The 13,989-nt window shown below is 61.4% G+C and overlaps 1 protein-coding gene across 3 annotated transcripts in view; it reads left to right on the top strand.

The window, feature by feature from the left end:
- LOC146426703 (rho GTPase-activating protein 23-like) overlaps positions 1-13,989 on the top strand; it is a 56,938-nt gene that overhangs the window by 34,237 nt on the left and 8,712 nt on the right. For all 3 annotated transcript variants that reach the window (XM_085083430.1, XM_085083429.1, XM_085083428.1), the window contains exons 2-12: positions 1,927-2,106; positions 6,042-6,066; positions 7,479-7,571; positions 8,355-8,433; positions 8,653-8,707; positions 9,443-10,859; positions 11,653-11,808; positions 11,919-12,030; positions 12,114-12,171; positions 12,261-12,398; positions 12,491-12,790. In XM_085083430.1, coding sequence (XP_084939556.1) covers positions 1,927-2,106; positions 6,042-6,066; positions 7,479-7,571; positions 8,355-8,433; positions 8,653-8,707; positions 9,443-10,859; positions 11,653-11,808; positions 11,919-12,030; positions 12,114-12,171; positions 12,261-12,398; positions 12,491-12,790 — 2,613 coding nt within the window. The remainder of the gene's footprint in view (positions 1-1,926; positions 2,107-6,041; positions 6,067-7,478; positions 7,572-8,354; positions 8,434-8,652; positions 8,708-9,442; positions 10,860-11,652; positions 11,809-11,918; positions 12,031-12,113; positions 12,172-12,260; positions 12,399-12,490; positions 12,791-13,989) is intronic.

The raw sequence follows: 13,989 nt of genomic DNA, 5'->3' as shown, positions 1-13,989 counted from the left end.
CTCCTACTGTGGGTTTTTGGGGTTTTCCGGCTCTCTTACAGTGTTTTTTGGGGTTTTCCGACTCTCCTGCAGTGTTTTTTTGGGGTTTATGGAGGATGGGAGCGCGTAACTTTTACAGGGGTTGCAGGGCAGTGTCCTCACCGTGAGAACCTCATTTTTGGGGTGACCAAACCCCCCTGGTCACCCCCGTGGCTCCGTGCCGGACAGAGGGACAACCCGGCCGTGCTCTCCCCACCGGCAGCGAAAAGGCGAACTCAGCACAGGCCCAGACAAAGGCTTTTTGTGCCCTTTGTGTCCCTTGTCCCCAATCCCCTCCCCGCCGCCCAGCCATCGCTTCCACCCAGACAGGCCCTGAATTTTTAACACCCTCAGCCCGGGCTGGCCCTGCTCGGGGGAAAAGCCACGATCCTGGTGGATCCCCAGCCTGTCCCTCATCCCCAATTCCCCCGAATTTTGGGTGGTGCCAGCCCAGCAGGCAGTGCCCTCTGCTGCCGCCCCGGCCAGATGTGCTGCCAGATGTGCAGCGCTGTGCTGAACCTTGCCGAACTCATCCCAGGTGTTGGGATCAGGTTGTTTCTCGGTGCTGGGAGAGCTGCCTGTGGCTGTTCTGGTTTCTCCACAGCCCTGTTCCCTCTCTGGGATCCTGGTGGATCCCTGTCTGGATCCCAGATTCCCAATTTCCCTAGATTTGGGATGGAGCCACATCCCCCTGGATGCTGCAGCTTCTCCACAGCCCTGTTCCCTCTCTGGGGTCCTGGTGGATCCCTGCCTGGATCCCAGATTCCCAATTTCCCTGGATTTGGGATGAAGCCACATCCCCTTGGCTGCTCCAGCCACTGTCCCCTGCCAGATCCCAGGTTTCTGCCCAATTTTGGGAAGTGTCACTCATCCCAGCATCTCCCAATTTCCCTGGATTTGGGATGAATCCACATCCCCTTGGCTGCTCCAGCTTCTCCACAGCCCCATTCCCTCTCTAGGAATCTCTAGGATCCTCTCTAGGGTCCTGGTGGATCCCTGTCTGGATCCCAGATTCCCAATTCCCCTGGATTTGGGATGAAGCCACATCCCCCTGGCTGCTCTGGGCACTGTCACCTGCCAGATCCCAAGGCACTGCCAGGTCCCTGCCCAATTTTGGGAAGTGTCACTCATCCCACCATCTCCCAGATTCCCAATTTCCCTGGATTTGGGATGAAACCACATCCCCTTGGCTGCTCTGGGCACTGTCCCCTGCCTGATCCCAAGGCACTGCCAGGTTTCTGCCCAATTTTGGGAAGTGTCACTCATCCCAGCAGCTCCCAGATTCCCAATTTCCCTGGATTTGGGATTAAGCCACATCCCTTTAGCTGCTGTGGCTTCTCCCCAGCTCCATTCCCTCTCTGGGGTCCTGGTGGACTCCTGCCTGGATCCCAGATTCCCAATTCCCCTGGATTTGGGATGAAGCCACATCCCCCTGGCTGCTCCAGCCACTGTCCCCTGCCAGATCCCAAGACCCTGCCAGCTCCCTGCCCAATTTTGGGGAGTGTCACTCACCCCACCACCTCCTGGCTGCTCTTTCCGGCTTTGCCCAAGGTTATCGCTGTGCCACGCTCAGAAGGGACCTTTTGTCCCCAAGTCCCACATCCTGCCACCCCCGCCGTCCCCCATCCTGGGTCCCATCCAGACCCCCAGGCGCTGCTCATTTATTTTGGATTTCCTTTTCCGTTCTTCTTCCTCCCCACGGGAGGAGGCTGGAATTCGCTGCTGGGGGGCTGGGGTTAGGGATGGGGGGAGGTTTAGGAATTTCGGGCAGAATTTTTGGCAGAATTTTGGCAGAATTTTGGGCAGAATTTTCGGCAGAATTTCCGAATTTTTGGGCAAAACGGGAGGCTGGGGCTGAGCGCGTGGGGACTCCCCGCAAGTGACACCGCCTTGTCCCTGTCCCCACAGCCGACGCCGGGCCGGAGAGATGGCGCGTCCCCAAATGCCAACGCGCCCCCGGAGGGAGGATCCTTCCCCTGGGTCGGTCCCAAAACGGTGGCGCTGCGGAAAAGCTCCCAGGGAGGGTTTGGCTTCACCCTCCGGCACTTCATCGTGTACCCTCCGGAGTCTGCCGTGCACTCGGCCAAGGTAGGGCTGGGATTTGGGGTGAGCTGGGGATTTGGGGAGCGCTGGGGACACCCCGGGAAGGCTGGGATGGGGTGGGGTTGGGTGTAGGGTTTGGGGAGGAGCCGGAATTTGGGGGGTTTTGGGATTTCTGGAGCTGCTCCAGCCGTGGGATTCCCCATGGTGATCTCATCCTGGGGTGGAGGAGCTGCTGGGAGATGAACTCCTGTCAACCAGAGAGTTGGAAGCACCTCTGGAAACACCCCCAGAGCCTTTTGGGATATGGGAATATTTATGGGATCGGAGAGAATCCCAGAGCACTGAACGGCAGGCAAAAGAACCTCAGAACCCCCGAGGCCAACGGATTTTTGGATCCCAATTTCCTGACCGTTGGGAGTTTCCAGCTGGATCTGTGTCCTGGTCACCCCTCGGGGTGCTGCTTTTTGGGGACACACGGCCCTGAGCCACCGAGGATCACCCTGGATCACCCAGCAACACCTTCCAGCGAGGATGGAGAGCCCGAGGGATGAGCCAGCTCCAAGATTTTGGAATTTGAAACTCTTTTCTCTCTCAGTTTTCTGCGGATGAGAGTCTGGGATCGCACACAGCCCTTCCCCTGCTCCAGATCCTGGACCATCCCATCTTCCCCGCGGCTCCCCAGCTGCCCCACGGCGCTGGCAGGCAGGGAAGTGCCGCGGGAAGTGACTCACAGGGCGGGGAGAACCGAAATCCCTGCTCGCCATCCATCCTCCGGCACCGCAGCTTTTCCCAGGCTCCTTCTGCCTCTCCAAACCCTTCCTGCCCCGGGTGAGTCTGCGGAGATTTTGTGATGAGAACGGCCCGGAGCTCCTCCAAACCATCTTTCCAAAGGATTGCTCCTGCCCTGGGTGACTCTGGAGAGGAGATTTTGTCATGAGAACTGCCCGGAGCTCCTCCAAACCATCTTTCCAAAGGATTGCTCCTGCTCCGGGTGACTTTGGAGAGGAGATTTTGTCATGAGAACAGCCCAAAACTCCTCCAAATCACCTCTCTAAAGGATTGCTCCTGCCCTGGGTGATTTTACAGAGATTTTGTCATGAGAACGGCCCGGAGCTCCTCCAGCTCTGCTCCCACTTCTCCAAAGGATTGCTTCTGCCCCGGGTGACTCTGGAGAGGAGATTTTGTCATGAGAACAGTCCGAAACTCCTCCAAACCACCTCTCCAAAGGGTTGGTCCTGCCTGGGTGATTCTGGAGAGGAGATTTTGTCATGAGAACGGCCTGGAGGTCTTCCAACCCTAACCCATCTCTCCAAACCCTTCCTGCCCCGGGTGAGTCTGCGGAGATTTTGTCATGAGAACTGCCCGGAGCTCCTCCAAACCACCTCTCCAAAGGGTTGCTCCTTCCAGGGTGACTCTGGAAAGGAGATTTTGTCATAAGAACAGCTCGAAACCTCTTCAAATCCGCTCCCACCTCTCCAAAGGATTGCTCCTTCCCCAGGTGATTTTGCAGAGATTTTGTCATGAGAACAGCCTGGAGTTCCTCTAAACCCACTTCCACCCCTCCAAAGGATTGCTCCTGCCCTGGGTGACTCTGGAGAAAAGATTTTGTCATGAGAACAGCCCAAAACTCCTCCAAATCACCTCTCTAAAGGATTGCTCCTGCCCTGGGTAATTTTACAGAGATTTTATCATGAGAACGGCCTGGAGCTCCTCCAGCTCTGCTCCCACTTCTCCAAAGGATTGCTGCTGCCCTGGGTGACTCTGGAAAGGAGATTTTGTCATGAGAACAGCCTGAAACTCCTCCAACCCACCTCTCTAAAGGATTGCTCCTGCCCTGGGTGACTCTGGAAAGGAGATTTTGTCATAAGAACTGCCCGGAGCTCCTCCAACCCACCTCTCCAAAGGGTTACTCCTGCCCTGGGTGACTTTGGAAAGGAGATTTTCTCATGAAAACAGCCCAAAACTCCTCCAACCCATCTTTCCAAAGGATTGCTTCTGCCCTGGGTGATTTTACACAAATTTTGTCCTGAGAACAGCCCGGGACTCCTCCAACCCACCTCTCCAAAGGGTTTCTCCTTCCCCGGAGCCGCGTGGGAAGGATTCGGATCAGCGCCGGGAGCTGGAGATGCTCCTGGAAAGAGGCTGGGAAGATCTGCCGGCGGGGCAGGGCGCGGCGGGGCAGGCTCGGCAGCCGCAGTCGCCGCGGGGCCAGGCAGCTCGCCAGCTCCGGGGGCTGAGTTTCGGTGGCTTGACTCAGCAGGGAGGGGACAGCGACCGGCCGAGCTCACCGCCCTGGCAGCGCCGCCGCCGGGATGGCCCCGGGGCCGGGAAGGGCTTTTGGGGTGCCGCGGGGCGAGGAAGGGCAGGGAGGGGCTGAGCCCGTGCCTCGTGGGGCTTTCGGTGGCCCCGTGGCTATGTGACAAGGCCCGGCAGGGAGGGGTTGAGTCTGTGCCTCCCAGGGCTCTCGGTGGCCCCGTGGGGCTCTCGGTGGCCCTGTGGCTATGTGACAGGGCCAGGTAATGAGGGGTTGAGTCCGTGGCTTGCAGGGCTCTCGGTGGCCCCACGGTGGCCCCATGGCTATGTGGCCAGGACAGGCACGGAGGGGTTGAGTCCGTGGCTTGCAGGGCTCTCGGTGGCCCCGCAGGGCTCTCGGTGGCCCCAATGGGGCTCTCGGTGGCCCTGTGGCTGTGTGACAAGGCCAGGCAGGGAGGGGCTCAGTCTGTGTCTCCCAGGGCTCTTGGTGGCCTCACGGGGCTCTCGGTGGCCCCGTGGCTGTGTGACAAGGCCAGGTAATGAGGGGCTCAGTCCATGGCTTGCAGGGCTCTTGGTGGCCCCACGGTGGCCACATGGCTATGTGGCCAGGACAGGCATGGAGGGGTTGAGTCTGTGTCTCCCAGGGCTCTTGGTGGCCTCACGGGGCTCTCGGTGGCCCCGTGGCTATGTGACAAGGCCAGGTAATGAGGGGCTGAGTCCGTGGCTTGCAGGGCTCTTGGTGGCCCCGCAGGGCTCTCGGTGGCCCCAATGGGGCTCTCGGTGGCCCCGTGGCTATGTGACAAGGCCAGGTAATGAGGGGCTGAGTCTGTGTCTTGCAGGGCTCTCGGTGGCCCCGTGGCTATGTGACAAGGCCAGGTAATGAGGGGCTCAGTCCATGTCTTGCAGGGCTCTTGGTGGCCCCACGGGGCTCTCGGTGGCCCCACGGGGCTCTCGGTGGCCCCAGTGGGGCTCTCGGTGGCCCCGTGGCTGTGTGACAAGGCCAGGCAATGAGGGGCTGAGTCCGTGGCTTGCGGGGCTCTCGGTGGCCCCGCAGGGCTCTCGGTGGCCCCAATGGGGCTCTCGGTGGCCCCATGCTATGTGACAAGGCCCGGCAGGGAGGGGCTGAGTCTGTGCCTCCCAGGGCTCTCGGTGGCCTCACGGGGCTCTCGGTGGCCCTGTGGCTATGTGACAAGGCCAGGCAATGAGGGGCTCAGTCCATGGCTTGCAGGGCTCTTGGTGGCCCCCCGGTGGCCCCATGGCTATGTGGCCAGGACAGGCATGGAGGGGCTCAGTCTGTGTCTCCCAGGGCTCTTGGTGGCCCCCCGGTGGCCACATGGCCATGTGGCAAAGCTGCGGGATGTGGCTTTTCCTTCCCACCCCACCATGGCCATAGATGGATGGATTTCCCCCCAAAACCCCACCGAAGTGTCTCGATGTCCCTAGCCGAAGGGTGACATGCCACCCCAGGGCTGCCAGGTCCCCTTCCCTCTCCCCGACCCCAAAACCGACCCCAAAACCGATCCCAAATCCGGCCCCAAACCGGCAGCTGGCCGCGGTAATTATAGCCCGGGGGGCGGCGGAGGGCAGAGGGACTTCACGGGGCTGCCACCCCCTGTCCCCTCGCTGTCCCCTCGCTGTCCCCTCGCTGTCCCCTCGCTGTCCCCTTGCTGTCCCCTCGTCACAACCTCGCCACCAAATCAACGCTTTTCTCTCTTTTTTTTTGGCAGGAGGAGGAGAATGGGAACCGAGCAGGTGAGCGGTGACATGGGGACTCTGGGGACACCAACCCTGGGTGACACTGGGTGGCACGGGTAGGGGACAGGCTGTCACAGGTGGCAGTGGGCATTGCTGTCATTGTCACGGTAAAGCCATGCGGTGCTTCGGGGACGGCTTGGTGGCACTTTGGGCTCGGTGTCCCCAAAACCCACGGGGATTTTTGGGGGATGTCCCACCACAGCATGGCCACCACCATCCCCCAGCCAGCTGGGGGTGTTTGGGGACAGGGACACGGCCCCGCTGTCCCCTCCCGGAGGCTCAGGGTGACGAGAGCGAATGTGAAGGTGTCGGAACGGATCGGCGCTGGCTCGGTGACGTGGTGACAGTCCCCGAGCAGCCAGAGTGTCACCCGGCGGGGCTGGGGGGCTGCGACCTCGTTCTGGGTGGGATTTGGGATCTCTGGTGGGATTTGGGATCCTTGATGGGATTTGGGATTCCTTATGGGATTTGGGATCCCTGGTGGGATTTGGGATCCCTTATGGGATTTGGGATCCCTGGTGGCATTTGGGATCCTTTATGGGATTTGAGATCCCTGATGAGATTTAGGATCCCTGGTGGCATTTGGGATCTCTGATGGGATTTGAGATCTCTTGTGGGATTTGGGATCCCTGAACGGATTTGGGATCCCTGACGGATTTTAGGATCCCTGGTGGGATTTGGGATCCCTGGTGGGATTTGGGATCTCTGATGGGATTTGGGATCTCTGGTGGGATTTGGGATCCCTCATAGGATTTGGGATTCCTGATGGGATTTGAGATCCCTGAGGGGATTTAGGATGATTTGGGATCCCTGAAGGGATTTGGGATCCCTTATGGGATTTGGGATCTCTGGTGGGATTTGGGATATCTGGTGGGATTTAGGATCCCTGATGGGATTTAGGATCCCTGATGGGATTTGAGATCCCTGATGGGATTTGGGATATCTGGTGGGATTTAGGATCCCTGATGGGATTTAGGATCCCCGATGGGATTTAGGATCCCCGATGGGATTTAGGATCCCTGATGGGATGTGGGATTTGGGATCCCTGGTGGGATTTGGGATCCCTGATGGTAGTTAGGATCCCTGATGGTATTTAGGATCCCCGATGGTATTTAGGATCCCTGGTGGTATTTAGGATCCCTGATGGTATTTAGGATCCCTGACAGGATTTAGGATCCCTGGTGAGATGTCTGATGGGATTTGGGATCCCTGATGGGATTTAGGATCCCTGACAGGATTTAGGATCCCTGGCTGGCTCCCAGCCACACCCGCTAGCTTCACTCCAGTAAAACCCCCAGACGAAGCGACGCCTTGCCTTGTCCCCACGGGCAGCTGGTGACACCCCCCTGACCCCCGGCGACACCCCCCTGATGGTGACACCCCCCTGACGCGCTGTCCCCCCCCGGCAGGTGTCCCCCGGAGCCGCCTGGAGCCCATGGACACCATCTTCGTGAAGAGCGTGCGGGAGGACGGGCCGGCGCACCGCGCGGGGCTGAGAACCGGTGAGCTCCGCGGGATCCGTCCGTGCTCCTCCTGCTGCTCGGGAGGGGATTTTTATCCTTTATTCTGATCTTTTTTTGGGAGTTTTTGCTTTTTTTTGGTGGTATTTCTGCTCTTTTTTTGGAGTTTCTGCGCTTTTTTCTGGTATTTATGCTCTTTTTTCTGGTATTTCTGCACTTTTTTCCTAGTATTCCGACTAGTTTTCTGGCATTTCTGCTCTTTTTCTGGAATTTCTACTCTTTTTCTGGCAATTTTGCCCTTTTTTCTGGTATTTCTGCTCTTTTTTTGTGGTATTGCTACTCTTTTTCTGGTATTTCTGCTCTTTTTCTGGCATTCCTGCTCTTTTCTGGCATTTCTGTTCTTTTCTGGCATTTCTGCTCTTTTTCTGGCATTTCTGCTCTTTTTTTCTGGAATTTCTGCTTTTTTTTCCTGACATTTCTGCTCTTTTTCTGGCATTCCTACTCTTTTTTCTGGTATTCCTGGTCTTTTTCTCGCTTATTCTGCTCTTTTTTTCTGGCATTCCTGCTCTTTTTCTGTCATTTCTACTCTTTTTTCTGGAATTCTTGCTCTTTTTTTGGCATTTCTGCTCTTTCCTGTTCCCCCTCTCTGCTCCTGGGGTGCTCGAGGCAGCTTTGGGATCTCTGGGGTTCTCCTGGGTTTGGGGTCACCCTCCTCCCTCTTCCCCAAGGACCTGGCAAAAGCTTTCCTCAAACCCTTCCGGGGGTGACCTTGGGGACATCCAGGTGCCACCAGCGGTGACACTGTCCCCTCGCTGGGCTCTGCAGGTGACCGGCTGGTCAAGGTGAACGGCGAGAGCATCATCGGGAAAACCTACTCGCAGGTGATCGCCCTGATCCAGAACAGGTGAGGTGACACGGGAGGTGACAGCGTGGGGACACGTCACAGCCGCCATTGTCCCTCTGGGTGTCCCTCTGAGGCACTTGGGGACAGGCAGCAAGGCGCTGTCACCATCACGTGGGGACAGCGCTGTCCATCTGGTGGGGATCCGGCCAGGTGTGGGTTTGGGGACAGGTTTGGGGACTGTCCCCGTCCAGCCTGACCCTTCTGTCCCCTGTCCTGCAGTGACGATGTGCTGGAGCTCTCCATCATGCCCAAGGACGAGGACATCCTCCAGCTGGTGAGTTTGCCTTGGGGACACCTGGGGACACCTGGGGACACTTGGGGACACTTGGGGACACTTGGGGACAGGGCTCCACGAGCATCCCTGGTGGAGCAATGGGTGCAGAATGGGGACACTGGGGGACAAACAGGGGGAATGTGGCCCTTGAGATTTTGGGGACATCCTCAGGGACAGCTGGAGTTGTCCCAGGTCTCAGGGGGATCGCCCCAGGTGGCTCTGCCATCGATGGGCTGGCATCTGGGGGTGACAGTGGCCCTGAGCCGAGGGCCATGCTGTCCCTCTGGTCCCAGCATGGATATTTGGTGGCTTTTGGGGTCCCCAACTGCTTGTCCCCCCATTCCCATAGGGCTGGGGGGTCTCACAAGGGGGTCTCCATCTGCTCCTGTTCCGAGAATATTCCAGAATATTCCCATATTCCAGAATATTCCTGCTCTGGAATGTTATATTCCAGAATATTCCTGCTCTGGGAATGTTCCAGAATCTGACACTCCTGTGAAAAGTGACAAGGGACAGCCGGGATGGTATTTTAGGAACAAAGGGAGGGGACAGGGGACAGCCAGCCCTGCTGTGTGTCCCCGTGGGGAAGCAGGATGGGTGGGGGGCTGCAAACCCCCCAGCCCAGGGAGGTTCGCTCAGCGCTTGGGGGAAGCAGAAATCACCCCAGCGGGGACAATGTGGAGGATTGTCACCCTGTCCCCTCCGTCCCTGACCCCCTGTCCCCTCCGTCCCCAGGCCTACTCGCAGGACGCCTACCTGAAGGGCAACGAGCCCTACTCCGGGGGGGCTCAGAGCATCCCCGAGCCCCCTCCGCTCTGCTACCCGCGCAAAACCTACCCGTTCCAGGCGCGGGCTACCGAGCCCGCCCCGGGCCAGCCGCCGGACCCCCGCGCCCCGCGCCCCGCTGCCCCCTCGTCCCCTCTGGGCTCCCGCAGCGACAGCGGCAGCCCCGCGCACCGCCCCGACGAGCCGCAGCCCGGGGGTCCCGCCAGACCCCCCGCCGCCCCCCACGGCCACCCCGGCTCCTTCTCCCGCCCCGCCAACACCGCGCCCGACCGCTACGGGATGTCCCCAGCTGCCACCACCCCCTGCTACGGCGTCCCCAAGCACCTCCCGGAGCACCGGACTCACTGCGGCTTCAAGGAGGGCGTCGGGGGAATGTCGGGACGCCCCCCGCGGGATGTGGCGGGGGCTCAGCGTGTCCCCGGTCGCCAGGAGTGCCAGCAGGCGCTGTCGCGCTGGTTCTGCAGCCAGGAGCCGCGGCGCAGCGCCTCGGAGGAGCGACGGCACGCCATGCCGCGTTACCGCAGCGTGTCCCACGACCGCCTCGGTGGCTCCGGGAGCGCGGCGTCGCGGGGTTGGCCTCACAGCGCCTCGCACGACACTCTTCTACAGGCCAGCCGCGAGGGTTGGCCACCCCGAGCCCGCTCGGACCACTACCTGGGCAGGTACGGGCGATCCATGGAGGCGCTGGAGCCCAGCGCGCTGCACCTCGAGCGCTCCGCCTGGCTGCCCGAGCGGCTCTGCCGCGCCCAGCCCGTCACCTCCGGGCAGCCCAGCGTCCCGCACGGCTCCTTCGCTCCTTCCTCCTCCTCCTCCTCCTCCTCGCCCTCGTCGCGGGAGCAGCCGCCGGTGCAGAAGCATCCGTCGCAGCCCAACCTGCAGAGCGTGGACGATTCGGGCTACATCGGCTACCGGAGCTATAGCCCGTCCTTCCAGCGCCGCACGGGGCTGCTGCACGCCCTGGCCTGCCGCGACCCGGCTTTCGGGGGGCTGCCCACCTTCAGCATCGCCCAGCGGGCAGTGGCTCCGCTCAGGGACAGCATGGTCAGCCCCGCCACGCCGCCCGCCGCCAGCCCGGCGCTGCCCAGCGCGCCCCGGGAGCAGCGGCCGGAGGGTGGCCGAGCGGCCGAGCCGCCGGAGGAGCGCAGGGAGGAGGTGGTGCTGCGGCAAAAGCCGCCGACGGGGCGCAAGATGCCCGCGCCGCTGCGGCAGATGAACTTCGTGTTCCCCGAGGGGGTGAAGGACTCGGATATTTGTGACCCTGCCGGGGCGGCGGGCAGAGGGGACAGGCCGGGCAGCGAGCGGCAGGGTCGGCGAGTGGCTCCCTTGGCGGCTCCCGAGGACTCGCTGGCGTCCATCCCCTTCATCGGTGAGTCCGGGGGGATTGCTGGTCACCTCGGGGAAGGGATTTGGGAGGTCTGGTGCAGGGAGGGCACGTTTGGGGGTGAGAATTCTAAAATATCCGTCCGCGGCCAGAGTGGAGATGGGAAGGAGCTGCACCAGCAGCATCCGAAGTGTCCAGCACCCCACAATGTCCAGTATCCCACAGTGTCCCCCACCCCACAGTGTCCAGCACCCTGCGATGTCCCACACCTCAGTGTCCTGCACCCCTCAGTGTCCCACACCCCAGTGTCCAGCACCCCACGATGTCGCACACCCTGCAGTGTCCCACACCCCACAGTGCTCCACACCCCACAGTGTCCCACACCTCGCAATGTCCTGCACCCGTCCTGATTTTCTGTCCCCAAGCAGGCCTGGGGTTGGTGACAGGTGCCAGGCTTTGGGTTTGACCACCCTCACCCCTCCCGCTTGTCCTGCACCCCTGCCCAGCTGCTGGTGCTCCTTACTGGTGTGAACTGGAGCTTTGCACGCTCCTGCCCTGCTCCGAGGTGGGGACAGGGATGTCCCTGTGTCACCTGGAATCTCCCTGCCCAGGGCCCAGATGGGTTTGGGAAGCCACAACTCTGCCCTGTCCCTGCTCCTGCGGAGGAAACCGGATAGGGTGGCAGGGAGGGGACAGATTGGGGTGAGGGTTTGGGGTTGGGATTTTGTCCCCAGCCCAACCCGGACACCACAACCACCTTCCCCACAAGCCCCAGGGGTCCCAGCAGGGACTTCCCCCACCCCAAACCCCCCTCCAACACTGCCCACCTCCCTCTCAGACGAACCCACCAGCCCCAGCATCGACCTGAAAGCCAAGCACGTCCCGGCCTCCTCCGTGGTGTCCAGCGCCATGAACTCTGCCCCCGCCGTGGCCACCAGCCCAGCCTCGCCCACCTTTGCCTTCGCCCTGTCCCGGCACTACTCCCAGGACTGCAGTAAGTGCTGGGGAAGGGGAACCACCCTGGGAGGGGCACGGAGGGGAGCAGCCCCTCTCCCCAGAGCCCCCCGGGCTGAGCAGGGCGGGCTTTGCCCCCTCCCCACGCAGGCAGCATCAAGGCGGGCCGCCGCTCCTCCTACCTGCTGGCCATCACCACCGAGCGCTCCAAGTCCTGCGACGACGGTCTGAACGCCTTCCGGGACGAGGGGAAGATCCTCAGGTAGGGCCTGAACCCCAACCCCGCTCCCCCAAACTCCCACCCTGTGCCCACCGCCCCGCTGACGGGGGCTGCTGTCCCCCCAGGAGGATGCCCAGCCGGGTCCCCAGCCTCCGCATGCTGAGGAGCTTCTTCACCGACGGGGTGAGTGCTGCGTCCCCCTAAAGGAGTCGGGGGTCGCCTGGCGGAGCAGGGAGGGGTGACCATGGCCTCACCCCAACCCCTCCCCGCAGTCTCTGGACAGCTTGGGCGCGTCGGAAGACGCCCGTTCCAAACGCCACTCGACCTCCGACCTCTCGGACGTGCCGTTCAGCGCCGTGAGGAAGGAGGGCTGGCTCCACTGCAAGCAGATCCTCACCAAAAAGGGGAAGGTAGGCGGGGATGTGTCCTTCCGGCCCGGAGCCCCGCGGCAGCGCGGCCGGCTCGCCCCCTGAGCCCGGCGCTCCGTCCCTTCTCCCCGCAGAAGGTCGGTGGAGGCATCCGGCAGTGGAAGCGCGTCTTCGCCGTGCTGCGCAGCCACTCGCTGTACCTGTGCAAGGACAGGCGGGAGGCGGTGACCTGCGCCCCGGCCCCAGGTGAGGAGGAGCCGCCGATCAGCATCCAAGCGTGCCTGGTGGACATCTCCTACAGCGAGACCAAGAGGAAGCACGTCTTCCGCCTGACGACCGCTGACTTCTGTGAATATCTCTTTCAGGCAGAGGATCGGGAAGACATGCTGGCCTGGATCAAAGTCATCAGGGAGAACAGCAAGGCTGAGGGCGAGGTGAGAGCCACATGGGGCTCCCGGCTGCCTCTGGCTCTCCCGGCACTAACCGCCTCGGCTCTCTCCGGCTCTTTGCCTTGTGCTGCTTCCCCAGGCCACGGCCAGGCCCGTGCCGTGCTCCCGGGGGTGTGTGGGCATCCAAGAAGAGCGTGGCCCCGCGGCCTCGGCCGGGGCAGGGTGTGGGATGCTCGGCGGAGGGGCTGTGGCTCTCCGTGAGCGCCGGGCGGGGCCGCTGATGGATCCGCCGGGTCGGCGTGCGGTGGTGTGGTGGCAGAGGAGCCTGCGTGGCTCTGCCGTGGTGTGACACGGTTCTGCCATGGTGTGGCATGGCTCTGGTCAGGTCTGGTGTGGCTTTGCCATGGTGTGGCATGGCTCTGGTGAGCTCTGGTGTGGCTCTGCCCAGGTCTGGTGTGGCTCTGCCCGGGTCTGGTGTGGTTCTCCCATGGTGTGACATGGCTCTGGTGAGGTCTGGTGTGGCTCTGCCAAGGTCTGGTGTGGTTCTGCCATAGTGTGACATGGCTCTGGTGAGGTCTGATGTGGCTCTGCCATGGTGTGATGTATCTCTGCCAAGGTCTGGTGTGGCTCTGCCATGGTGTGACATGGCTCTGGTGAGGTCTGATGTGGCTCTGCCATCATGTCACATGGCTCTGCTGAGGTCCAGTGTTGTTTTGCCATGCTGTGACGTGGCTCTGGTGAGGTCTGGTGTTGCTTTGCAGAGGTCTGATGTGGCTCTGCTGTGGTGTGACATGGCTCTGCTAAGGACTGGTGTGGCTCTGCCGAGGTGGCACATGTCTCTGCCATAGTGTGACATGGCTCTGCTGAGGCCTTGTGTGGCTCTGGTGAGGTCTGGTGTGGCTCTGCCGTGGTGTGACGTGGCTTTGGTGAGGTGTGACATAGCCATGATGTGACATGTCCGTGCCATCGTGTGATGTGTCCCTACTATGGTTTGACATGGCTATGCCATGGTTTGACGTGTCTCTGCCATGTTTTTAAGTGGCTCTGCCATGGTGTCACATGGCTCTGGTGAGGGGTGACATGTCCCTGCCATTTATGATGTGGCTCTGTTTGTGGAGAGAGGTCTGTGCCTTCATGGCACTGCCGAGGCTGAGCCCTCCCTGGCCAGCCATGGACTGTGCACGGTCACTCGGCTCTGAGGTGGACAGAGCTGCCCCTGGGGCCACTCTGGGCTCCAGAGGGGA

The sequence above is a fragment of the Lichenostomus cassidix genome, chromosome 27, assembly GCF_008360975.1.
Source record: "Lichenostomus cassidix isolate B80296 chromosome 27, HeHo_3.0, whole genome shotgun sequence".
Taxonomy (NCBI): Eukaryota; Metazoa; Chordata; class Aves; order Passeriformes; family Meliphagidae; genus Lichenostomus; species Lichenostomus cassidix.
Note: the sequence above shows the minus strand (reverse complement) of the source record. Positions and strands in the feature narration are given on the sequence as shown.